The following is a 27,664-nucleotide window of genomic DNA, read 5'->3' as shown; positions in this document are numbered from 1 at the left end:
CTTCATGGTAGAAAATCATGATAGTTTATATGGATGGTAAAATGGGCTTAAGATATTTTTATAAGAAATAAACATGAGTAGAAAACTATTAAACTATTATATATTAATATATTAAAACATGTTTCTTAATGTATTAAAATATGGCTCTCATCTCAAAGCTGGCATAGTATTTTCTAAGAAGCAGAAGGACTCTCACTAAAGTTAGGAAGAAGTCAAGTATGTCCATCAGTACTGCTATTTAATACTGTTTGCAAAGAACTTAACTGATGCAAACAGAAAAGAAAGAAATTAGAGGTATAATATTGGGGAAATGAGAGGTTGAATTATCAATATTAGCAGATATGATTCAATCTCTAGAAACTAAGGGGATGTAACATTATAACAAATAAGAAGCTTCAGTAAGCTAAATATTTGTCAACAATCTTTATATATACAAGCAACAGTCAGTATTAGAAGCAGCCCCCAATCAGGTCATGATCTCAGGGTCCATGGGTTTGAACCCCACGTTGGGCTCTGTGCTCACCCTGCAGAGCCTAATTGGGATTCTCTCTGTTTTCCTCTCTTTCTGCCCCTTCCCCACTCACACTTTCTCTCTCAAAAATAAACTTTTAAAATAAAGAAGCAGCCACCCCCCCAAGTAAAATGCCCAGGAATAAGCTAGATCTATAAAGAGAAAACTTAAAAATGATTCTAAGAAATGCAAATAAAGACTTAACTGGAAGGGAACTCTATGGTCTTCGATTAGGAAGACTCAAACATGTTAAAATGTTAACCCAATCCAAATAAAATGTAACATGATTGAAATAAAATTACCAGCAAGGTTTGGTTTTTAAGGGGAGGGAAACTATAGATAAGGTTCCATATGGAAAACCAAATAAGCAAAAATTATCAAGAAAAATCTGAAAAAGAAGAGTAATGGGAGGGTATAGCCTGCCAAATGTTAACATTTATTATAAAGCCTCACTAGCTTAAGTATGTTACAATACTTCACTAATAAAAAGAGAGATGGAACAGAACATCCAGAAACTGACCTAAACACATAAGAGTTCACTTGGAGGAAGGTGAACTTTTTTTATAAAAATTTTTGAATTTTTTTTTTTTTTTTTTTTTTTTTACTTTGAGAGAGAGACAGAGACAGAGTTAGAGTGGGGGAGGAGCAGAGAGAGAAGGAGAATCTGAAGCAGGCTCCAGGCTCTGAGCTGTTTGCATAGAGCCCAATGCGGGGCTTGAACCCACAAACCATTAGATCATGACCTGAATGAAGTTGAGTGCTTAACCAACTGAGCCACCCATGCATCCTGAGGAAGGTGAACTTTTTAATGAATGGTTGTGGGACAACCAAGTTTGATTTTATGTAGTAATTTCTAAATAATGACCAATGGGTAACAAATTGAAAAATAAAAACTTAAAAGTAGCAGGAAAAGTCATGGTTATAAAATGCATTTATATATATCTCATTATGGAGAATACTTTTTGAAGTATCACACTAAATTCAAAAGTGAGAAAGAAAGGAAAAGAATCATTGAGTATATTAAAATAAGAAGTATTTTTCCTTGGCATGAAACACTAAGTACTGTCAAAAGAAAAACATAAAGAATGAAAAAAATACTTATGTAAAATATATAAATGTAATATCCCCAATATATAAACAATTCCTACAAATCACTAAGAAGAATAGAAAATAATGAGAAAAGGAATATAATTATTTCTTTAGGCTGATGTTCAACTTTTTTTTTCATAAGAGAAATAAAACTTACACATACAGTGAAAAAACCAATGTATGGTAAAATCCCAGATTGGTCTTTTGCTAATGGTATGAAGAAACAAGTACTTTTTTTTTAAGTTTATATATTTATTTTGAAAGAGACAGAGACAGCATGAATGGGGGAGGGGCCAAAAGAGGGAGAGAGAATCCCAAACATGCTCTGCATTGTCAGTGCAGCACCTGATCCGGGGCTTGAACTCATGAATGGTGAGATCATGACATGAGCCAAGCTCAGGAGTCCCATGTTCAACTGACTGAGCCACCCCGGAGCCTCTCTTTTAATGTTTATTTATGTTTGAAATAGACAAAGCAGTAGCTGGGGAAGGGCGGGGCGGGGGGCGAACAGAGGATCAGAAGCAGGCTCTGCACTGACAGCAGAGAGCCCAGTATAGGACTCAAACTCATAAACTGTACAATCATGACCTGAGCCTAAGTCCCATGCTTAATCAGTTGAGCCGCCCAGGTGCCCCGCAAATACTTTCATATGTTCTTTGTGGAGGCATATCTTGGTACTCTCTTGGAGGAGGGGGAGATTAACAGCTTTCAGAATTACAGTTAGACACACCGATTGGTCCAGCAGTTTCTCTTCTAGGGGTATATCCTAGAGATGCAAAATGTATACATGAGCACTGTTATTTATTGCAACATTGCTTGAGCTGGCAAAAGATTGAAAATCAACCCAAATGGGGCCCATGGGTGGCTCTGTTGATTAAGTGTTCAATTTCAGCTTCGGTCATGAACTCACAGTTTGTGGGTTCAAACCCCATGTCAGCCTCTGTACTGAGAGCTCAGAGCCTGGACCCTGCTTCAGATTCTGTGTCTTCTTCTCTCTCCACCCCTCCCTAGCTCGCACTCTGTCTGTCTTTCTTTCTCTCAAAAATAAATAAACATTAAAAAATTTAAAAAAGAAAAACAACCCAAACATCTAGCTAGGCTGCTCTCGGCTCACAAAGCCAGGCACCCGAGCTCCAGAGCTCTGTCCACCCAGAGTAAGGGGTGTCCTTTTCTCATGCATGCACAGGCATGGTATGGACTACCATTGATTCATTTCTGAAAGGGAGAACTTACTTTTGTAAAGCAGTCTTATGGTTTCTTTTTTTAAATCCATATTGTTGTCTTGCCCACACATATTTTAATTACACTTTTACTCAACTTGCCTTTATCAAGCCCTCGCAAAGGATTTCTGATCCAGTTTTAATAAAATAGAAACAGCTCTATTTCTGTAGTTTATATAATAATTAAATTAATCATACAATTAGCCTGTTACAACAAATATTCACACATTCAGCAATGAACAAATGGCATCAGCTCAGTGGGCAGGAGTAGTTCTGCTCTGGCATGATGAAAAGTAGCCTGCCTGCTGCAAGAATTCACCAACCAGGATATTGGTTCATAAATATGAAAGAGGGATTGGAGAGTTTGGTTAATCCAGCAAGTTGGTTGAGTGCTCATTTAAGAGAGCTTTTATTACATACAGATAATAAGTCAAGAGCAATCTATTTCGTTCCAAAATAAATAAAATCAGAGGAATCCTAATAAGTCATGATTTGTTGATAACTTCATATTTTTATATATGACTGCTTTCTCTTCATTTACAACTTTCATATGAGCCCACAGTTTTTCCAATGTGTTGCAGGCTTTGGTCAAAGAATTACAAAATGATGTCTATGAGATAAGGCAACAAATCAGAGAGCATAAAATAATGCAGAAAAACAGGGACGCTTGCAGAACTTCAACCCATAAAGCCCAGACATTGGCAGCTTCTATCCTGAACATTTCACGGTCAGATCTAGAAGAAATATTAGATACAGAAGATGAAATGGTAAGATCATTTAAATATTTATTAATCAAGGGCTCTTTGTACATTGAATTTAAGCAAATACTTTTAATTGTTTTATCATTCTTAGAGTTTCATCTTTAATATTAATGAAGGTAAGCTTGACAATATACCAGTGAAAGTCACATCAAGGGTATTAACCAACTCTGAAAATCCTGAGAGAAATTTAACTGTGTAATACGGAAATAAGCCAGTACATAGAATCTTTAGACCTGCTTGTTTGTTATTCAGGTCCTTCCTTTCTCTTCCATTTTCTTTAATTTAGTTAATCATGTATCTTGTAAGCTACTATTTTTAATTAAGCCAGTTTGAATGGATTTAGTTTAGGTGGGTCATCATTGATTTGAAGACCTTTCCTCCTATGTGAGTAAAAATAATAAATCTATTGGCTTTCCTAGATAAATTCAAAATTATTGTTGGTCTAGTTAAAAATATATATATTTATGGCTTTAAGCTGGGTAAAGCACTCCTGTCTGAGTGAATTGACATGCATATATATATGTACCTTCAGTAGCAGTTCTGTACCCCGGCAGAGGCCACTGCCTTTTTAACATAGTTGTTACCTCATAGACAACAGAATCTCATCCTATGAAACCTGAGGATGGTACTAAATCCTGTTCCACTATTAAGTCTCTGATCTTTAATACATGAATACTAGATTTTATTGTTTGCAGACATTAAGATGATGGCACTGGTAGCTTCCCAATAAATATTTGCTCAATGAATAAGTAAAATGGTAGATGTAAATGTTTATATGAGAACATCCTCCAGCACCCCCATCAGCTTCTCAAAAAACTTCTGGAAAAAAAAAATTCTGGAGAAGAGAAGATCTGCAAAGGTTTTTAAACTGCCAAGAATTTTTAGAAAAGAGGTCAAAGGAATCCTACAAGATTATTTTCATCCCATGGGTGAATAGAATAGTGAGCTATCAGTTTCCTATTTTCAGCACCTATGCCACAATGCCCGTGACCTTTCTGCACTTTGAATTCACTTTGTGAATTCTGAACTTTGAAGGACAGGAACATTATCAAATATAAAATACAGTATCAAATATAATACACACCGGAAATAATAGTGTCTTTGGCTAGGGTGTTAACTATATATTATTATAGACATTTAATGAAAATTTGTTGATTGACAGTGAGAATCCTAACAGAAAATTAGGGTTGAGTCCTCCACTGCTGCCTAAGAGCTTTAAAACAAGCAGATTACCAAAATCCCTCTTATGTGTATGTGTGCATGTGTGTGCATACACACAGATAAATGTTCTGGAGGACAAGCCCATCAGCTTTGCATGGTCTCAAAAAATACCCTCTTTGGGCTTACAAATTAGGAAAAAGTACTTTTGCTGAATGGACAAATTAGAAAAAAGCTGTCCCCTTTGATTATATGAGTTAGATCTCTCTTTATAGTCCCAAAGAGTAGCTGGCCCATTTCTGTGAAGAAATAGCACCCCAGCCTCTGAGCAGATGCATTCTAGAGTCAGAACATACAGCAGTGAGGTTTGCATATCACATAACCTTCAGTGCAGGTCCTCCTAGAAGAAAAAGGACCCTTGTTCACACACCCTTTTGTCCGAAGGATCAGTGCACCTTGATACATTTACAGGTTTAATTATAGATCAGAGCTTAGTTAGATCCCTGCATCTTTTCAGAGGTCTAGAGAGTTGACTGTACTTGCCCAAGCAGAGCCCAAACCAGCTGACTTAAGTTCTTAAGTTATGTTGAATTCTAGCAAATTCATGTAAAAACTGATAATCTATATGAAGTGCCTAGTGGGATACCTGACATACAGTAAATTCCAACCAATGTTTGTTTCCCAAACCTTTACCTTTGTGAAAGATCCGTCTTTTAGTAATCTGAATCATGATGTTATTTTTTTTTGAATCATGATTTTAACTGAATAATCAACTGCACATATGAATGCATTATACTTTCGGAAATGTTTTACCTCGATAATTGATGGGTTGAAATATTTAGGGACTTACAACACTGTAAGTTGAAGTGCCCCTTGCTTATCCATCAGTTATTGGATGTTTTAAATAAGCAAACATTTAAATACCCCAGTGACATGCCATGTCCTATTTTGTTTGTACCTGTAACAATTACTCCTTAATTATCTATTGACAACTCAGATTGTTTTAGTATAAAGTTCATTGTTATCTCACAAGGGTTACTTTTAAATGATTATTTTATACAGCTCTGTCTTTTTATTAGGTTTATTTACTTATTTAAGTAATCTCTATACCCGATGTGAGACTCAAACCCATGAAGCCAATATCAAGAGTCACAAGCCCCTCCTACTGAGCTCCCCAGTGGCCTCTATGCAGCTCTGTCTTATTCTTCATTTTATTTTAATTGCTTTTACCTCCACCTCAGTACCTTGAGCTCCACTGTGAAGGCAGAAATAAAATATTCCTGAATTATACTGTGAAATAGAGAAATGGAGCTTTATCTTCCATGTGTCAGTATTTATAAAGTATTATTAAGAGCACAGATTTGCATATCCCCTACTCCGGAGGGATAGGCTGGTCTTTGTTGAATCCTATTCTACAGTATCTTTCTAAATTTATTTAGTATCTAACAGTATGATTAAGTTCATATATAGGCAATTAACACCAGTCTTTTGATTTTCTTCATTTAGGAAATGGAAAGGATGAAGATAAATGCTGAAAATGACCGGGAATGGCTCTTGTACATTCAGAAACTTCTTGAAGGACAGGTATTTCATTTTTCTGCTTCATGTATTAAAACTTCTAAAAACAAATATGCCAAGCCTTACATTTTTACTCGATGTGGAACTTTGTGCAAACACTTACACATTATTTACTTCTGTTAGGTAAAGAAGCATTCCAATAGGTAGACAGGAAAGTTAACCCTCTATTTGTACTTTTGGACGTTACAAATGAAACAAATGCCTTGGGAAGAGCCAACATAGGTCTTAGCAAATGCATTAATTAAATTATTGAGTCAACCTCTATGCTTGCTACACTGAAAAGGATCCATTCTCTCAGCCCTCTTAGGAAAAGAGATTCTTTATTATGTGTCTTTAAAGTTAGTAGTTGATATGGACACCTGAGGAGTTCATGGGTTTCAGTGACCTTTTACTATGGACCTGTTTCCAGTCAATTCATGTTTTCCTCACAGCCAGACAGCTGTTTATTACTGTGTCTTCCCGCATTCTCTACAATATTTTCTACTGAGACCTCGAGCAGCTTGTTAGTGGGAAGTAAATATTGATTTGGCATCCTGTCAATGCAGAAAGAATGAAAAAATTTCCACCAGAGGCCCCTCAAACATTTTCCTATCGACATTTTCTGGGCCGAGTGGAAAGCTGCATAGAGGATGACAAGGCCAAGACGAGTTGAAATCCCTGAGGGGTCCATTGAGACGGCTGCTGTGACCTGTGTGATACTTTTTCTTTCCTTTCAAGTATTTTTTTAATACACATGGAGTCTGCTGGGATGTGCCCCTCTTGTAAGTGATCAAGGGCAGTTTATTGGCAGGTGAGAGCCCTGCTTTTCTAGTCGTAGCCAGCTTTTGTTTTGACATCACCGGCAGCATGTAATGTATTCGAAAACTTTTTCATTAGAGTTTTTGCCCAACCTAATTGTCTCTTTTAAAAATGAACCAAGGATAAAAAGAGCTAAAATGTGTTTTTCAAAAGAGCAAAAAAATATACACATATATTACTGTTCTGTAAGGTTTGGAAAGCCATCATAAATGTTTCTGTATAAAGATGAAAAACAAAAGCAGATTTAAACAATTATTTTACATTTATGTGAACAAACAGAAGCATCTAGACTTCTGGAAAGTCAAGGATAAGTAAATAATATATGAACTACTCATATTCTTAGCGTCAGTTTTATATATTTTTGAAATGTTACCTGGAATCACTTCCACAGTAACAGAAGGTGATTGGCAATCTTTGCTGAAAGTTCTTTAAGTGCAGACAACATCTTCTACAGTGACAACTTGCTTTGGTGAAGAAAGGCCATTTCTTAATTATGTTGCATGCCCAGCAGCCAGCCCAGTGGCCGGCACATCAAAGGAGTTCAGTAATGATGGTGACAGGTTATATGTTTAGGCTTGAAAATGATTAAAAATTTAACTTTTAAATAAATTTTTTAATGTTCAGTTTGTAAACACGACTCTTTAATACAGAACTTTTACCATCAATTATGAACATAAAAAAATAAATCCACTTGTGTAAATCTTTATTGAATCTTGACCCCAGACCTGCTTTTCTGAGTCACTTCTGTAGATGGACATGCGCACATCCTACATTATCTGGATGTATGGTTACGCCACTCGGTCAATGCAAAAAAAATCCTGTGGAAAATGGCATTAGACTGCTTAATACTGCAGTTTGATGTAGTGCCTTTTTGTGCCACTGAGCCTGGACTCTGGAATATAATTGCCTGGCAGTATTGATTTAATTGCCCGGGTTTATTTGTGGACTCCTAATTATTGACTGGAGGTAAATCTAATGGAGCAGCCTTTATGAACACTGGGGAAGCACCGCTGTTGCTGTTACACATAATGAACTGCATCATGTGCCTTCAGATCATTTATCAAGCTAATTTTATTCCACTGTGACAGTATGAAAACATTTAAAAAGTCAAAGACTTTTTATTTTTATTACTGACATAGGTGGTTTTGCTGATGTCTCTGAATTTTTTGAGAAAAAAATAGTGAGTTCATTGGTTGCACTTGAATGTCACTTCATAATTACACCCAAGAGAAAAATCTATAAAATAGAAAACATCTTTTCTTTTAGCCTACTTTTCTTCTCTCTTCCGTTCCAGCAGTTACATTTGTCCTGAATTTTAGAAAAGGTTTCCTTTGTCTGCCAGGTTTTTTAGAGGTTGGTACTCCTCTAAAAGTATATGTACGTTCCTTCCTACATTTGCTTAATACGACATACAGTTCTGTGTATCTGAGGTTGCGTGATCCCCAAGCTGTGGAATAACTGAGCACATTTCCTAAAAAAAACTTATTCAATAGTAAGATTTGGTTATTGGAATATTTTGAAAATAAAATTATTGGAAAGCTTCTCTTTTATGTCTTGTGTGTTGGGTGCTGGAAGGGAATTCTCAGATCATAGTAGTCAGTCTAGTACTGTGGTTTTATCTTTTCTTTAAGGATTAAGCCACAAAATTATTTTCTTTCAAGGAAAATTTTCTCTGCATTCATTTGGTGCAAATTTGCATTCATGTAATATTTACCACAAAGTAGAAAGCTGTTCTGCCATGTGGCAGTATGGGACAATACAGCGATATAATGCCTGCTGCTACTGCTGCTGCCAGCCAGAAGTGCATGACAACCAAAAGGCCTGAAACCTTAACTTTTCTATATTTAATGCAGAGTGCAAACATATGGCCTCCTTGCTTCAAGTAGTCCAGATGCAATTGGTAATTTTGTGTTTAATCATATCTGCACCTAACTTTTGTTCCCGCAGATTTCTAGCAATAAAAATTTCATAAAAAAATAATCTTTCTAATACCTACTGTTATTTTTATGGCATGGCTGCCTTTTAATTTCTTTGAACATTTTTACTTGCATTTACTCATCTTTTTACAGTATTATATTTTTAAAAACTTACAATTTATAACAGAGACAAACAAGCAAATTACAATTGTAATAGGATAGGAGACCCTTCCAAATTAGTTCTTCTGTAGTTTATGGAATGGGAGAAAAAGTAGGCTGGGACCAAACTCTAAGAGCTTGTGAGCAAGAAATGGATGTGATCAGAATTGTGCTTTAGAAAGATACTTGAGATCAGCACAGAGTAGGTTTGTAGGGAGAGAGACTGCAGGCAGGAAGATAGTTTAGGCAAAGGGCAGTGTGCTCTGTATGTGCCCTCGCCATAAAAATAGAAAGAATGAGATAGATGTGATCCAGATTATAGTGATTAGATCAATAGCAGCAATGAGAGTAGGTGGAGTCAGAAAGCAGAAACCAAAAATGGGTGACTTTAATACCCCACAGGAAAAGAAAGATGATGATACCTCTAAGAGTTTGAGGAACCAAAAGGTGTAGATCAGATGTGGTAGGGAGAAGATGTCAGTCCTGAAGCCATAGAAAATTTAGTAGATGCATTCCATTAACAATATTCAAGGACTCACAAGTTTTCATTAATTCAACCTAGCGTCTCTGGCTTTTCTCAGTGAAATTTAACCATTTATGAACACATTTCAAAGTCTTACAACTAAACAACTAAAAGAAAAGAAACTGATATGAATAGACATTTCTACAAGAAGATAAACAAATAGCTAATAAGGGCATGAAAAGATGCTCAACACCATCAGGAAAACAGAACCCAAAAACCACAATTAGGTACTGCTGCACACGTAGGAGGTTGACTATCATGAAAAAGACAGACAATGCTAAGGGTTGGTGAAGATGTGGAGAAATTAGCTCTCATGCATTGCTGCTGAGAATGTGAAATGACATTCTCTCCTGGAGAAGAGCCTGACAGTTCTTCAGGAAGTTAAAGATAGAGATTATATGACCCAGCAGTTTCATCCCTTAGGTATATAGCCACAATAAATGAAAACACATGCTTATACAAAAACTTCTACATGAATATTCATCAGCTGATGAATAGATTAATACAGTGTGGAGTATGTACACAGGGACTATTATTCAACCATCAAATGGAATGAAGAACTAATACATGCTACAGCATAACCCTAGAACCTTTACACTAAGTGAGAGAAGCCACACACAAAAACCACAGGGAGTCTGACCGCATTCATATGAAATGTCCAGAATAGCAAATCTATAAAGACAGGAAGTAGACTGGTGGTTGCCCTGGAGATGGGGGTGGGGGCAGGATGACAGGGAGTGGCTGCTAATGGGTACAGAGTTTCTTTTGAGGGTGATGAAAACGTTCTAGAATGAGATAGTGGTGATGGTGGCACAACCTTGTGAACATACTAAAATCCAATGAATTCTATACTTTGAAAGGTGAATTTTATGTTATGTGAACTATATATCCTTTTAAAAAATGTTCTCCTTAATATCAAGAGAAAAATCTTTTATTAAAAAATTCTTTTAAAGTTTATTCATTTTTAAGAGAGAGAGAGAAAGAAAAAGAGAGAGAGAGAGCACAAGCAGGGTTGGGGCAGAAAGAGAGGGAGACACAGAATCTGAAGCAGTCTCCAGGCTCCGAGCTGTTGGCACGGAACCCAACATGGAGCTCGAACTCAACAAACTATGAGATCATGACCTAAGTGGAAGTCAAACACTCAACTGACTGAGCCACCCACGCTCCCCAAAAAAGAATACATTTAAAAGTAAATTCAGTAGGTGTTCCTGGGTGGCTCAGTTAATTAAGGTCTGACTCTTGATTTCTGCTCAGGCCATGGTCTCACAGTTTGAGAGATCAAGCCCTGCATCAGGCTTTGTGTTGAACATGGAGCCTGCTTAAGATTCTTTCCTTCTTTCTCTTTCTCTCTGATCCTTTCTCACTTTTGCATGCTGGCTGTCTCTCTCTCTCTTTCTCTCTCTCTAAAAATTAAATTCAATAAATTTCTTATATCACATATGCCATGTCCTCTACCATTAAATAGCAGAGATTGCCTTAAATGCATTTGAATTTGAACTTCTGTCTCCTGGTCATAATTATGAACAAATGAGAGAAGTTATTTTGTAGCTTATTTAATGTATTTCCTTTAATCTGGCACATAAGGAGATGTCCCTCTATTTCACCCTGACTGGTATTTACCTTCTCACATATCCAAATGAAGAGTCATTTATACTCTGCCTTCTAAGAGACAACTGTTTATTTGTTCTGCCCATTCTGATTCTCAAAATTAAAATTATAATAAATATCATTTGCCTTTGCTTTTAGGCCTTAATAATACCTGAAACAGTCATTTTTACATGGGACTTTAAAAGGCAATGGAGAGTTAGTGGAGATAACATTGAACCCATACTATGGAATCCATTAATAAAACATGTACATAGTGCCTCCTACATTATTTTTTTAGGTTTGGGAGTACAGAAGTGAGCAAAGGAGACAAAAATCACCTCCTTCATGGAGCTTACATTTATGGGGGTGAAGAACAATAAACAAAAGAGTTAAAATATATAAACTGTGAAATTTATTAGACAATTAAATTGAATAGAATTATGGGTGTATATGTTAAAATATGTATACTCATACAAAATAAATAATATACAGTTATAAACACATATGGTTCTTTATTAGGATTTATATAAAAGCCTTGAGCTGGGAATGGCTAGAAAATGTGTGTTGATTTCATTTTGTTTTTGCCCTATTCTTTATTATTTGCTAATCCTTTTCTGGATTTTATTCAGTCCATTTTAGTCCACTTTTTGGAGATCATTTTCTTGCATTGGGACCATATCAAAAATTCTTTTTGCCTTCAGCTGTTGAGATTTAAAGTACAGAATTTAATCAGTGGTTTTTCTTTACCTTTAAATATCCCTATTCCTAGTAGTTGCTTCAGATCTTATGAATGCTGAAATTTAAAATGGCTCTTTCCCCAGTGCCCTCTCTGCAAAATATGCTTACCTCCTACAGAATCCTTGCAATATGGCAGTGAGAAAGGTTTTATAAATCTCCATGGCTTTTGTAAATACAGTACCTTCCGGCCTGAAGGTTAACTTAAAGTTTCTCCTTAGAACTCAGGACACATCTAGTCTGTTGCTTTCTGTGTGGCACTTTAAACACATGCATGCACATGCAGGCATATTCACTCACCCCTGCTCACATACATAAGCCCACACCCTTGGCCACCACGCAGCTTTCTCACATCTAGCTGAATTAGCAAGAGTTCAAAATTCTCCATTCAGTGTCTTCCTGGGATCTTTTTGTAAAAATTTAAAAATGTTAGGGGGCACCTGGGTGGCTCAGCTGGTTAAGTGGCCGATTTCGGCTCAGGTCATGATCTCACTGTTTCTGAGTTCAAGCCCTGCGTTGGGCTCAGTGCTGACAGCTCAGAGCTTGGAGCCTGCTTCCGATTCTGTGTCTCCCTCGCTTCCTGTCCCTCCCCAACTTACACCCTGTCTCTGTCTCAAAAATAAATATTAAAAAAATTAATTTTAACAACGTTAAGCCTTCTTTCATGTTTCCAGTAAGAGCAGGGATACTACATAAAATATATATTATTCTCAATGGGACTCAAGTCAATTTGTGTTTTAAAAGTGATACCTTCTTGGTAATGGTTTTCAATCCAAAAACAAGAGTGAGAGGGTAAAAGTGTTCATCTTGTTCTTCAGGTTTTTGTTCAGAGCACACTGCAGTTAGTGTTCATGCTGTATGTTTGTAGTTAGGGACCTTAGGCTTTGTTATCTTTCCAGTACAGCTCTCAAACATCTGCACCCATCATTCACGTCTTACCTTTACACAGAAACACCTACATGAAACCACAACTTGTGAATGTGAGTGACAAACCTGAGACTGTGTCAGTGGCGTACCAGCTCCTAAAGGCAAACGTCTGTAGGGTGTGAGACAAGCTGGAAATCTGTGTGAAATCAGGGGAAATTGATAGAAATCACCTTTTGAAACAGGACAGCCCGAATGATTAGGAAGACCCATTTTAGGGCTACACCACACAGCCTTTAAAGCTCAGTTGTTCTAATGTCCTAGTTAAGTTTCCATACCAAGAAATTTCACACAGGATCAACTCTTCACCTGTCTCCTCTCCCCCAAGATGTCGAAGTGTTCAAGTCTATGGGACTCTGTACTGACATACCCAGGAGTATGCCTTCTCTTTTGTTATGCAAGACAAAGAGAGAAATCGTGCTTTCTGGACATCACAGTCCCTGGCATATGCCATCTGAGATGATATCCAAGGCAGCATAAGTGTCAGGTTTGTGGTTTCGGATACATTTGATGGGGCACGTGAGAAGGTATGGTTCTTTTGGGCCAGATTGCTGCCACTTCAATCCAACCCCAAAATCCTATCCATGAAAGAATAGTTGTGCTTTCTGTGTCTGAGGGAGTTCCTTCCAGAATGCAGAGAGGGAGATTTTAATGGACTCTAAACACCTTGTGTGAGATAATCTTGCACTTCACCTAGACTCAGGTCTCCTGGTCTTCTAAATGTTTTTAAAATGTTCTGCAGTTAAAACAAACAAACAGGGCAAACAAGCAGACCATGTGGATTTTAAAGCACTTTCCAAGGTATTTTATATTTTAAAGACAGTCTTAACTGCACTCAATCTATAGCTCTATGTTGAGAATTGATGTTCATTTGATACTATAATTTGGTACTTTTGAAGTTTTGATTTGATACTTTTGAAGAACTCTGTTGAATCACAGTAGACTAAATTATGTTCCATAAGTCTTCAGGTTAACTGTAATTTATAAGTTTTTTTTAGTGCTTATTTATTTATTTTGAGAGTGGGGACGGAGAGTGAGAGAGAGAATCCCACACCCAACACGGAGTTCAATCCCCGTGCAGGGATCGATCCCACAAACCATGAGATCATGACCTGAACCACAATTAAGAGTTGGAGGCTCAACTGACTGAGCCCCTGAATTTGTAAGATTTAAGAGTTAATAATAATCTGTAAGTGATAAAAGTGGTTACTCTCAATTAATTAAAATAGCCAGGAAACTTAAAAATCCCATTCGTAACCACTCTCAGAAAACAATAATTTTCATTAATTCATCCTAGACTAAGCAAAGGATTATATCTGTATAATCTATGAAAGAAGTTTGCCAAATAAAGAATAGTGCTTTTTGGCAAGTGAAGCTATTTTTGAAACCAAGACTGCTAGTCCACTCATTATTTGAAGATGTATTGAGTCTACTCCATGAATAAGGAACAATTTATAAAGGATGAGGGACACGTACTTAAAATATTTTGGTTAATAATTATTGTGAGTTATGGTATTCATTTGGAAAAAGTCATATCCATTTGAAAATAGTAAGTATATTTTATGAAATGTTTTGTAATTCTGACTTTTCCTTAGTTGCTTCTAGGTTTGTTTCAATTACTAACAATTTTATAATAAAATTACATTAATTTCATATTTTATAAAATTACAGTTGATCCTTATATATTAAAAAGAATCGATTTCGAAAGGCCTCTTTGAGAGCTGGACTTAAGTTTCCAGGGAACAACAAGTCGTAAAAAATAAATTGAGTAAGCACTATGTTTGGAGGAAGAAATTTATAGTTGGTTTATGAAAAAAGAAATAGAAAATTTGAATTAAAATAAACATCTCCAACCAACTTGTAAGATATGTGAATTTTCACTTAATATTATATAAACACAGATAGTAATATTTTTCTGACCTATTTGCAGAGAGAAATAGAAGAACCTATAAGGGCAGATAGATGTGCACATACTGTGCCTCATGATTAAAAGATTGATTGCTTTTTGAAATCCGTATGTGTTCGCCTCTATACAAAGCTTAAAAGAAGCTTACAATCCAATAAAACAGGATCAACAAACAGTTGTATTTAACTGTCGGGCTTTTTGTTTTATTGGGAGCCAGAGGAGGAGAAAACAGTGAGTTGTCAGTAGTAAATTAGTAAATGGACATCTTGTCCCACCTCGGAGGCTTCCTGGAAGAGAAATTCTTTGAGGCAGATTTTTTTTCTTAAAGGAAGTGAAATTTCCAAGTACGTGACATGTTGAAAACTGTTCAGATCACAAGATAAAAAGGTTTACGTTTTAACTTGAAAATGTGATAATGCAAATAAGATGATTAATGTCAGTACATTGTGGTTTGTGGTAAAAGTACAATGACAGTATTACATAGGAAATGGCAGAGCCAGCACATTTCCCAAAGTGTGTTCCATGGATGGCTAATTCCACACGATAAACAGACCATGAGAAAAGCCAGGGCGAATGAATTTGGAAACAGGATATTCCATTGCTGTCTTGGAGACTCACAGTGTCTGTTAATATCTTAAAGCTTCTAAGAGATCCTGAAATAAAGGAACTTTTTAAAGTTTGGTTTGTTTCCCAAACTTATTTGGTTAGAGAACTCTTTTTCCCTTGAACAGCTTGAAGAAATGAATTTTATTTCCACCAGGAAACATCTGTGTATCTGCCTTTTGGTAGGGATGCATATGGTACTGATAGCCATGGCCAAAGAAGGTTGCCTGATAGTTTTGTTATTATTTTGTATGTGCATTCCTTTAACATCTACTATTAATGCCCTGAGAATTTAAATTATCTAACTAAAAGACTGGCAGTCGTGCCAAATATAATCCTTTTCTGCATCCCAGAAGGGCAAGCTGTCAAAGTAATGATTTGCTGTTAGTGTCCTTACCATGCAGAAGGGCATCTAACCTTCTTCCTTGATTCTAAGATGCATGTTCCCCACATTTTCATATTTCTGACATTGGAATGCAAACACAGTGTGTATATATTTAATGGGGTAGTAGGTTTTTTTCCCAGAAAAAGCGGTTAACTCAATGTATGTATCTTTTATTCAAGTCTGTTTTCAGAACTGAAGAAATGTGGTATTTTGATATCTTATGTTTTCTTCAGTAGTTAAGTTTCACCAAAGACCATGTGCGAAGCTCCTGGCATAGACTAGACTGCCGTAAGGAAAAGGCAGTTTGTTATAAAGAAAAGAAAGAAGTTAAACGAGAACCTTTTTGTTAGAAACTTGGGATTTGAGGCAATCCTATGGACCAGCTCCGGTCTCCGCTTCTCTTGCGTGGCCTGCATAATCTGTTTGTCTGTGCCTGTCTGGCCTGTTGTTCCACTGCTACCGGCCAACCTTTTCTGTTTACCCCCAGTTCAAATTCAGAAAAGAGCCATTCTGGTTGGTCGCGTGAATTGTAATCACCCTAGCTGAGCCCAGCCCAGCACCTCCTACAGCGGAGGTCAGTCTTCGGTCAGGTGCTGATGACAGATGCTGCCCATGGTGGTCCTGGCACAAAAAAGTGTTTCCCTTGCGGGGAAGGGGACTGGGCATGGCAAGCATCCCCATCCACATATTCGGGGAAACAAACATGGTCTTTCCCTGGTGAATCAAAAAGGCAACTCCAAGAAATGGCATAATGAACATCTTAATTATTAGAAACCTCTTCTGGGAGACCAGACAGCTGGGACGGAGACAAAAGGAAGTTGGTAGAGGTGTGGGGGTAATTGGAGAACACTCTCCCTTTTCTTCTGCTTGCAGCCCATATATGTATTATACGACTTGGACTTCTACAGGAAACCCAGCGAAGCAGAGGGAACAATGAAACTTCACCAGGAAAGTTATATAAATTACGAAATTTAAAAATGTACTCTACATTTCATCAACTCAGCAGTTTGCAACATGTGTATTACACTTTGATGTACCAAACAAACTTTTCTATAACAACTTAATCAATTGGTTATACTTTTGCCATTTTTTCCCCTCTGAAATTTTACTGTACAACTCTTGAGGTGTTGGGCTTTCACACAGACAAGTGTATTGATAGTTCTCTCTCATTCTTCTATGAGTGATGAGCATACAGTGTTCCTTCTGAGGGCCTGTGGGCCCTGGAGATGACTGTAACCAGCTATCGATCAGCTGATTGAAGATAAATGGCGCAGCTGCTTGTATTGCAGATTACATCATTAACATGGTCAGTAAACCATGAATTGTTCAATAAGGCATTTATCTTTTTTCATTTTATTTCTGCTCTTTTATCATTTTTATTATAAAAGACAAAATTACCCACACCAACCAGGAAGAGGAGTTGAAAAAAGACCCAGAAGGGTGCCATTATGGGTGCAAAGTTGCAAGTAGCTGAGTTCTAATGGTTTAATGATATTTAGTGTATGTTTTTGAGCTGAAGAAAATATAAAGCTTTGATCATCTTTTTTTCTGTGTTTTTCTTACAGCTTCCTTTTGCATCATATTTGCTAGAAGCAGTACTGGAGAAAATAAATGAAAGGAAGAAACTAGTTGAATGCTATTTCACAATTATGAAAGATATTAGATGATATTACAATGAAGAACTTTTTTTCAAATGTGAAAACTTTTTGTGTGGTGTGACTGGAGAGCATGCATTGCAATCCTGATACAGTATCTGCTCCAACTATCAATAGGTTCGATACCAAAATAAGAAGTCTCTCAAACTAATTAATTGCTGAACAAGTGAAACTAATTAAGTACACAGCCATTTAAAAGGAAATAGTGTAGCATTTGATTGTTGAATACAAATATTGCCACAAATCAATGCAAACTTAAAAATGATTTTCCTTCCAGGGCAGTAGAAGAAATTGGAACAAGCTTGGACACACAAATTGGTCTGAATATGAGAATAAAAAAGTGTAAATTGAGGATTGAATGTTGTAAGTTTTATGAAGAAACTAGACCATTTATATCAAACCACTATAAAAGGCCTTAAATCATCAAATGAAGAGCACATTTGTTTTGCAAGCAAATATAAAATGAAGCATCATATCTTAAGGATGAGAATTTAATAAAATAAATTGTATGGTCCAATTGTATCTGTTCTCAATATACTGGATTACGTAGGAGATGCTATATTTTACTAGAACTATGTGGCAAAAATAAAAACATTTTCTCCTCTCCCTTTCTTTTTTTAAATTCACAAGACTTTGTGTGGTCATCTAAATTAGAAGGGACCACAAGCCCAGTGTATAAAATTAGGCTAGATCCAGCATAACTCCTACTGTGGTCAACTAATTAAATTTAAATTCTTAATAATGATATCACCCTTATTTAGATTTTCAAATATTCTCACCCCTATTTCACCTCTTCACTATGTTCCTGTCACACATGACCTTTTTGGTTCCTCTAATTAACAAAACCTCTGCCTGACTCCAGCCTTTACTGTTGCTGTTTTTCTAAAATAGTCTGTACTTCATTTTTCTCATAACTGACTCCTCATCATTTACTTTATCTGCTCCCTCAGAGACACATTCTCTGGCTACCATACTATTTAATTTCCTTTATCACAGAAGATTAACTATTTTACCTGTTCATTTATATATCTTCATGTTATTTTCTCCTCCCTTTTCCCTTTAGAATACCGGTCCCTTGAGGTTAAGGCAGCAGTTGGCAAATTATGGTCCACAAGCCAAATCTGGACTGCTACCGGTTTTTGTGTGGCCCACAAGCTAAGAATAATTTTTATATTATCAAATGGTTTAAAACAAAAAGAGAATATGTTTTATAGCATGTGGAAGTTATGGGAAATTCAAATTTTAGTGTCCCATCAATAAAGTTTTATTGGAACACAGTGATGGTCATTTATTTATGTATTATTTATGGGTGCTTTCAAGCTATAGTAGTTCAAGTGACTATGTAGCCCAGACCATATGTGATACTGTGGTCACTTTGCACTACTTCTTAGCATGCTACAAATCACAATGACACAATTACAACTTGACAACATTTCAAATGCTACAAATACTACTGTACTGTACTTTAAAAAATATATATAACAGTACATACCCATCATGTCAAAACAAGAAAAGAAGAGAAAAATGGCAATCAATGTCACATTTTTTTTCGGGCATAGCAGAGTATGGATTGTCTTGCTATTGAATTAGATGGCAAAACGTTGTGAATATTACACAGTGACATTATACCTATGCTGAAAGAATGCTCTAAATATTGACATTACTGAACTAACTACTCATAACAGTATAGAGGAAAGGGGCCATCAACTAAAGACTGTATGTGATCCCTAGACATTGGAAAAGGCAAGGAAATGGATTCTCCACCAGAGAAAACAAAACAAACAAACAAACAAAACCCAGCACTTCTTAACATCTTGACTTTAGCCTAATGAAACTGATTTTGCACATCCCACAGCTATAAAAGAATAAATTTTTTGCTTTTTTAAGCCATTAAGTGATAATTTGTAACTACAGCAATAGAAAATGAATATGGTTTACTAAACTTCTGTTCAGAATTGTTTTATCTGTTTATGAGAGATATTGGTCAGATACAAAATCAAGGCTGGTTCTGTATTCAAAAATCAGTGTAAGACACCATGTAAACAAACTAAAGAGAAATATCACATGATCATAAAATTTTACAAAAACATGAAAAACTTCATTGCCCATGCATGAGAAAAGAAAAAAACTCAGAAAATTGAGAACTGCCTCAATTTGATGTGATTGCAAAAATATCTACAGCTAACATTTTACTTAGTGATGGAAAATTGAACACTTTCCCCTATGATCAGGAACAAGGCAAGCATGTCTACTCTCACCACTCTCATTCAACAAATATTGAAAATCCTGGCCAGCATTGTAAGGCAAGAAAAGGGAGTAAAAGACCTACAGATTGGAAAGGAAGAAGTAAACCTACCTCTTAAATAAATAACTCCATACATGAATAAATGAACCTCAGAATTAATAAGTGACTTCTCAAGATACTAGGTCAACATAGAAAAATTATATTTCTATATACTAGTGAACTAGTAATACATATGTGGAAACCATAATTTAAAATACAATTCACAGTTTCTCAAAAAAATAAATAGGAATAAATCTAACAAAGCATGTCTCAGACTTCTATACTGAAAACTACAAACACTGATGAAAGAAGATTAAATAAGTGGGGAGAGATACTGAAAGCATGAATTGGGATACTCGATATAGCAAAGATGCCAGTTGTCTCTAAATTGATATACGGGCTTAATACAATTCCTACAAACATCACAGCAAGATATTTTGAAAATAAAGACAAGGTTCTTCTAAAAAATATATGGAAAGGCGAAGGAACAAGAGTAACTACAAATTTAAGGAAAAATAAAGTGGTAGAAATCACTCTACCCAAGTCTAAAGTGTATTTTATTACAGGGCATTAAAAGTGTGATAATGGCAGAGCAACAGACACCATTTACCCCTGAACGTACTTAAAGCACTTTCAGAATATTTTTTTAGTTTGTTTATTTGAGAGGGGATGGGGGAGGGGCAGAGAGAGAGCATCCCAAACAGGCTCTGTCCTGTCAGCATGGAGCCGGATGAGGGGCTTGAACTCAGGAACCACCAGATTATGACTTGAGCTGAAGTCCAAATCAGATGTTTAACCGACTGAGCCTGGCATCCCTTAGCGTATTTTGGGATGAGATTTAATTGAGAGAGAAAAAAAGTTTAATATAAATGAAGTTTGCATTTTCCTCTAATATCTTTTTTAATGTTTTATTTATTTTTAATAGAGACAGAGCATGAGAGGGGGAGGGGCAGAGAGAGAAGGAGACACAGAACCTGAAGCAGGCTCCAGGCTCTGAGCTAGCTGTCAGCACAGAGCCCATAGCGGGTCTTGAACCCAAGAACGTGAGATCTGACCTGAGCCGAAGTCGGAGGCTTAACCGACTGAGCTACCCAGGCGCCCCCAGCATTTTCCTCTAATATCTTATCTCAGGTTACTACTACTCAGTCTGAGGGCACAAAAAAAATCTTGCTGTTGTCTTGACAAATTTCTTAAGTTTTGGACCGAGTTTTTTTCCGGAGTTTATCCCCATTATATGTTCCCTCTCTTAAACACCTTTCAACATTCTTTGTCTTCTGAGGAATCCTCTCCATTCTTCCTTATTGTAGTAGTTCTGACATTGCTCATTAATTCAGAGTAGGGAGCAAGGTAGAAAGAGAAAAATACATCCAGGGCATTTATATTCCAGCTTTTCTTTTTCCCTTATTTTTATATAAATTTTAATTTGAAATAGTGTAGCATTCATGAGGAGTTGCAAAAGTAGTATAGAGAATTCTTGAGTACTCTTCATTCAGATTCCCTGGCATAACCCAAGCACAGTGTCAAAATCAGGAAAATTACATTGGGACAAGATCATTAACTCAAATATATAACCACAAATGGTTTTTACATGTTTTTACATTCACATTTTTTGGGAGATCTAGTTTTATGAATTTTGTCCCACACGTAGATTATATAATCGTCACCACAATTAGGGTACAGAGCTGTTCCATCAATACAGAATATTCCTCCTATTACTCCTTAGCGTCATATCCTCCTTCCAATGCCAAAGCCTGCAACTGCTTATTTGTCCTTCACCACTATAATTTTGTTACTTTGAGAATGTTATATAAATGGAAGCACAAAATGTATAGCCTTTTGAGATTGGCTCGTTTCATTCAGCATAAGCCCATGAGATCCATATAAATTGTGGATATCCATAGTTTCTTTTCCTTGCTGAATAGCGTCCCATGACATGCATGTACCATAGCTGGTTTATTCATTTACCCATCAACAGATACATGTGATGATATACTGACTGATGGACTGAGTAGTCAGAGACATGGAAGGAATGTGTTTAGAACAAGGTGACAAGGAAGTCTGGGGAAGCGATATGTGGATAGACCACTCAGGATGGGTGGAAAAGGTGATGATTTTTCTGTCCCATGTGAGTGCTTACCAAAGAGTGGCCTCAGCAGAGGAGGATTCTAATAATCAAGTGAAAAGTATGAACTGTTTTGTGGATACCAATCAACCTTTTCCCAGCCACCTCTGTCATTGCACAGTGGGCTCATGGACAAAGTGGCCATGGTGGCAGTACGGAGTTTATACATAGACTCAGCAACATGGACATCTACGCACCAAGGTCAGCCTGTCTACAGCCACTATTGAGTATCCAATCTTTTAGCAACAGAGACCTAACACTAAATCTCTGATATGACAAAATTCTCCGGGGTCAGACAGCTACCTGGTGGCAGGTTGACTGTATCTGACTGTTTCCATCGTAGAAGAGACTGCATTGTGTTCCTACTGGGACAGACATTCACTCTGAATATGGATTCGCCTTCCCTGCAAATAATACTTCTGCCCGAACTACACGTAGACTATCTGTGGACTTCCAGAATGTCTTATCCACCATCATGGTACTCCACACAGCAATGGTTCTGATCAAGGAACTCACTTCATAGCAAATGAAATGGATCAATAGGTCCATGCTCATGGAATTCACTGGTCTCCCTGCATCCCCCCCCCACCATGGAGAAGCAGCAAGTTAGAATGCTAGAGTGGCTTTTGAAGATTCAGTTACAGGGCCACCTAGTGGCAGTACCTTGCAGGGCTGAGGCAAGATTCTTGAGGAGGCTGTATATGCTCTGAATTAGCATCTAATATGTGGTGCTACTTTATCCATAGCCAAGATTTTCAGGTCCAGGAATCAAGGAGTAGAAATGGGAGTGGCACCACTCACTATTACTCCTAGTGACTTACTAGCAAAATGTTTGCTTCCTATTCCCATGACCTTACACTTTGCTGGCCTACAGGTCTTAACACCAAAGGGAGGAATGCTTCCACCGGGAGAACATAGGAATGATTCCATTGAACTGGAAGTTAAGACCCACCCAGCCATCTGCAATTCCACATGCCTCTGAATCAACAGGCCAAGAGGACAGTTACTGTGCTGGCTGGAATAATTGATTTTGACTACCAAGGGGAAATTGTACTACTACTCCTCAGGAGATCCCTTAGGGCATTTCTTAATGTTACCATGCCCTGTGGTGAAAGTCCATGAAAATCCAAACCAGCTAGGACTATTAATGGCCCAGACCCTTCAGGAATAAAGGTTTAGGTCACCCCACCAGCTAAAGAACTACAAACAGCTGAAATGCTTGAGAGAGAATACAGAATGGGTAGTGGAAGAAGGTATTTATAATTATCAGCTATGACTACATGACTATTCACAGAAGCAAGGATTATAATTATCTGGAGTATTCCCTCCTTATTTTGTTATGAGTGTGTGTGTGTATGAAGTTGACAAGGGGTAGACTTGTGATAGTTAATTTTATGTTTTAAGTGGCCTGGTCCATGGTGCTGAATTTGTGGTTAAACATTCTGGATTTTTCTATGAGGGTGTTTTGGGATGAAATTGATACTTAAATCAGTGGACTGTGAGTAAAGCAGATTACCTTCCATAGTAGGGGCTTAGGGAGGGGGGGGCGCTCATCCAATCAGTTGAAGGCCCGAATACAACAAAAGACCGACTTCCCCCAGGAAGAGAGAATTCTGCCAGCAGACAGCCTTCTGACTTAAATTGCATTGACTCTTTCTAATTCTCCCTGCCCACCTTGCAGATCTTTAGACTTGCCAGCCTCCATAATTGTGTGAGCTAATTTCTTAAAATAATGGTTTGGTTTTGTTTCTCTGGAGGATCATGACTAATATGCTAGGTTTGGGCTACTATGAATACTACGTACAGGATTTAGTTTGAACAAAATTTTCACTTCTCTAGAATAAAGGGTGAGTGTGATCACTGGGTAATGCAGTGTGTTTCACTTGGTAAGAAAATGCAAAGATGTTTTCTAGAGCACTTATACCATTGTGTGGTCCCACCAACAAGTTTAAGAGATCAAATTTGTCTGTCTGCATCCTCTTCAGGACTTAATATTGTTGATATTTTTTTAATTTTAGCCATTCTAATAGACATGTGGTGGTGACCTTTTGATTTTTAAGTTCTATTCTCCACCTAATCACATTTATCATTTGTTTTTGTTTTTCTATCTCTAAAATCTTCATTAATAGTATTTTTGGACAACATGGGCTAATAGGAACAGGCTGACTTGGGTTTGGATGGACACATAACTCTTTTTTAGACTGATTACCTGAAGAAAGAACTTCTAGTAATCACCATGGATTTTACAAGAAATTTCTAAATTCATTATACATTGTTGCATAACAAATAACCCTAAAACCTAGTGGCTTGGAACAACATTTACTTGGGCCAGTCTCTGTGCATCAGGAATCCTAGCACAGCTTCACTGGGTTCTCTGGCACGGAATCTTTCAGAAGGCTGCAGTCATAGCAAGGCGTGACCCTGGAAGATTCACTTTCTAGTTCACTGAGGTAGTTGGTAGACCTCAGTGCTTTGCAAGCCGTTGGACTAAGGGCTTTAGTTCCTTGTGATCTATTGGCTAGAGGCTGCCCTCAGTTTTTTGCCACATGGGTCTCTCCAGTGTGGCAACCTGCTTCATATCTCTCTCTCTCTCTCTCTCTCTCTCTCTCTCTCTCTCTCTTTCTCTCTCTCTCTCCTTCACACACACACAAAGGAAATTGTACTATGTGAATAGTAGGACGTGGAGATCTCTAGGAACCATCTCAGGAGCTGCGTACCACAGCAGGTGTCTGGATTTGACAATCTAGATGCATCGAAGGCTACTGGGGAGTTTGCTTTGACGCCATCTTTGCAAGATAAGCATTTATTTTACTTCTGGAATCATTGTTTATTTGTGATGATTTGGGGAAGAAAGACAGATGGAGCATATAGGTTACAAAATTGCAAAGACCTTTTGGCACCACTACCATATGATATAAGTGACAGAATCCCTCTCCACCAAGAGTGAATGCCATCACTCAAAGAGGCTCATTAACAGATAAATTTAAGGAGGTAGTTGATTCTCATCTCTAGTCTTGAAGCCAAGAGGTTGGGACAGCACAATTAGGTTGCCACAGCCAAATAAAACTAATATCAGAAATCTACAAATTTAGAAATCCAAGGAAGTCGATTCTATGACCCTCTTCAGATTTGAAGATAGAAACAATGTTGACAGCCAGACTTAGACAGTATGCAAAGTTAGAGTTTTAAGACTGGAAGAGAACAAGCCTTCGGATCCTCAAATCTACCACGCAATAGCAATGGCCTTGGAAAACCTCCTAACAAATTAAGTTAGACGTTAAGGGATTTATTTTTATTTGCATTTTACTTTTTAAGATTTTATTTTAAATCCTGTTAGTTAATAAACAGTGTCATATTAGTTTCTGGTGTACAATACAGTGATTCAACATTTTGATACACCACCTGGTGCTCATCACAAGTGCACACCTTAATCCCCATCACCTATTTTACCCATCTCCCCATTTACCTTCCCACTGTAACCATCAGTTTGTTCTCTACACTTAAGAGTCTGTCAGGGCGCCTGGGTGGCTCAGTCGGTTAAGCGTCTGGCTTCAGCTCAGGTCATGGTCTCACAGTTCGTGGGTTCGAACCCCGTGTCGGGCTTTGTGCTGACATCTCAGAGCCTGGAGCCTGCGTTGGATTCTGTATCTCTCTCTGACCCTCCCCTGCTTGCACTGTCTCTCTCTGTCGCTCAAAAATAAGTAAAAAATAAAACATTAAAAATTTTTTAAAAGACTGTTTCTTGATTTATCTCTCTCTGTCCCCCTTTGCTCATTTTTTTAATTTCTTAAATTCCACACATGAGTGAAATCATATGGTATTTGTCTTTCTCTGGCTGACATATTTCACTTAGCATTATACTCTGTAGTTCCATCCATGTTGTTTCAAATGGCAAGAGTCCATTCTGTCTTCTGGCTGTGTAATATTCCACTGTATACATATACCACATCTTCTCTATCCACTCATGAGTTGATGGACACTTGAGCTGCTTCCCTGTCGTGGCTATTGAAGCTAATGCTGCTATCAACATAGAGGTGCATGTATCCCTTTGAATTAGTGCTTTTGTATTCTTTGAGCAAATACCCAGTATGGGATTGCTGAATCAAAGGATAGTTCTATTTTTAACTTTTTGAGAAACTCCCATACTTTTTTCCACAGTGGCTGCACCAGTTTAAGGAATACTTTTCAAAACATATATTTGTACAGTATATTCATATTATTAGAATAAAACAGCAGAATCTGATTAAGATTAGTCATCTCTGGAGAAAGGACTAGGGACTCTGTGCTGAAAGACAGATTTATTTTTTCCAATGTGTCTTTTATACTATTTCAGTATGTTCCCTTGGACATGTATTTACCTTTCCATTAAAAGACAGTTTTAAACCATACCTGAAGCAAAGATACAGAAAATGGAAATGGCAAATTACCTTGAAAGTAACAGCAATAAGAACACTTTTTATCAAAAACCAAAGAACACAGTTAAAGCTGTATTCAAAATAAAATGAACAATTCAAAAATGTTTATTTAAAAGTGGACTTAAAATAAACTAAACATGCAACTCAACAAATAAAAAAATAAAACTAAAACCAAAATTAATATGAATGGAATAGGAGGGAAAAATCCATGAATGAAAATAACTTAAAAGAAAAACCACTATAAAGGAGATAAAACAAAGCTGATACATAAAGTTTCATGCAAGTCTAGTTAAGGATAACAGAAAAGTGAAAACATAATGTTAGGGATTGGAAAAAATACAAAAGCCATATTAAAAATCATAATATATACAACTATATGTCAATCTGAAGGAAATGTATGATTTTTAGCAACATATAAATAACTCAAGTTCACTTAAGAAATCAAGAGGGTCAGAAACACCATTATACCTAACAGAAACTAGAAACCATAGTAAAGATATGCCATTTAGAAAGGCACTAGAACCTAGTGATTTTATCATTCAAATCTACCCTAAAGGAAAAGATGATTTCTGTTATTTTAACTATTCACAGAAAAGGAGGAGGGCATTTCATAGTCTTACTTCATAAATATATGAAGTAAGGATACACTAAATAACAAAACCAGATAAATATAATCATAAAGAGAACTATAGATAAATATTATTGTATTTAATAGAAATATAAATATTCTTGGGCAACTGGGTGGCTCAGTCCATTAAGCCACCAATTATTTTTTCAGCTCAGCATGGGGCCTGCTTGGGGTTCTCTCTCTCTCCCTGTCTCTGCTTCTACTCATGCACTCTCTCTCTCTCTCTCTCTCTCTCTCTCTCTCTCTCTGTTTCAAAAATAAATAAATAAATGTAAAAAAAGAACAAATATTCTAAGTAAAAATATAAATTGTAGTTATTCAAATAACAGCATATCTGGACCAATAGATTTTATTTCAAATATAATGATTAGGAAATATATCAATGTAGTTCTTTATACCAACAAAATAAAGGAGAAAAAAATACTTGATGTGGCATATTATAGACTTTATCAGCTTTTATATAATAAAACATACTGGCAAATGACAAGAAAAATAGAAACTGGAAAAAGGCCAAAAGATATACAGTGGAAATGAAAAATGATTTTTATCTCTGAGTGGAAAGAAGACATTCAGTGCTGGTGGTAATACATGGAAGTAAGCACTCTCATATATTGCTGGTAAGAATGTGAATTGTTAACTTCTTGCAACATAATTTAATGTATCTGCTAAGAGTTGGCCAGAAATGGCCCTTTGGGAAATCAGATCTA

The 27,664-nt window shown here is 36.8% G+C and overlaps 1 protein-coding gene across 1 annotated transcript in view; it reads left to right on the top strand.

Moving 5' to 3' along the window:
- The window catches only part of CNTLN (centlein), a 291,923-nt gene extending 273,138 nt beyond the window's left edge, over positions 1–18,785 (top strand). The window contains exons 24-26 of the mRNA XM_029920696.1: positions 3,402–3,587; positions 6,246–6,323; positions 17,419–18,785. Coding sequence (XP_029776556.1) covers positions 3,402–3,587; positions 6,246–6,323; positions 17,419–17,520 — 366 coding nt within the window. The 3' untranslated portion in view covers positions 17,521–18,785. The remainder of the gene's footprint in view (positions 1–3,401; positions 3,588–6,245; positions 6,324–17,418) is intronic.
- Positions 18,786–27,664: the final 8,879 nt, after the last annotated feature.

The sequence above is a fragment of the Suricata suricatta genome, chromosome 13, assembly GCF_006229205.1.
Source record: "Suricata suricatta isolate VVHF042 chromosome 13, meerkat_22Aug2017_6uvM2_HiC, whole genome shotgun sequence".
Taxonomy (NCBI): Eukaryota; Metazoa; Chordata; class Mammalia; order Carnivora; family Herpestidae; genus Suricata; species Suricata suricatta.
This window is presented reverse-complemented; position numbering and strand designations above follow the sequence as displayed.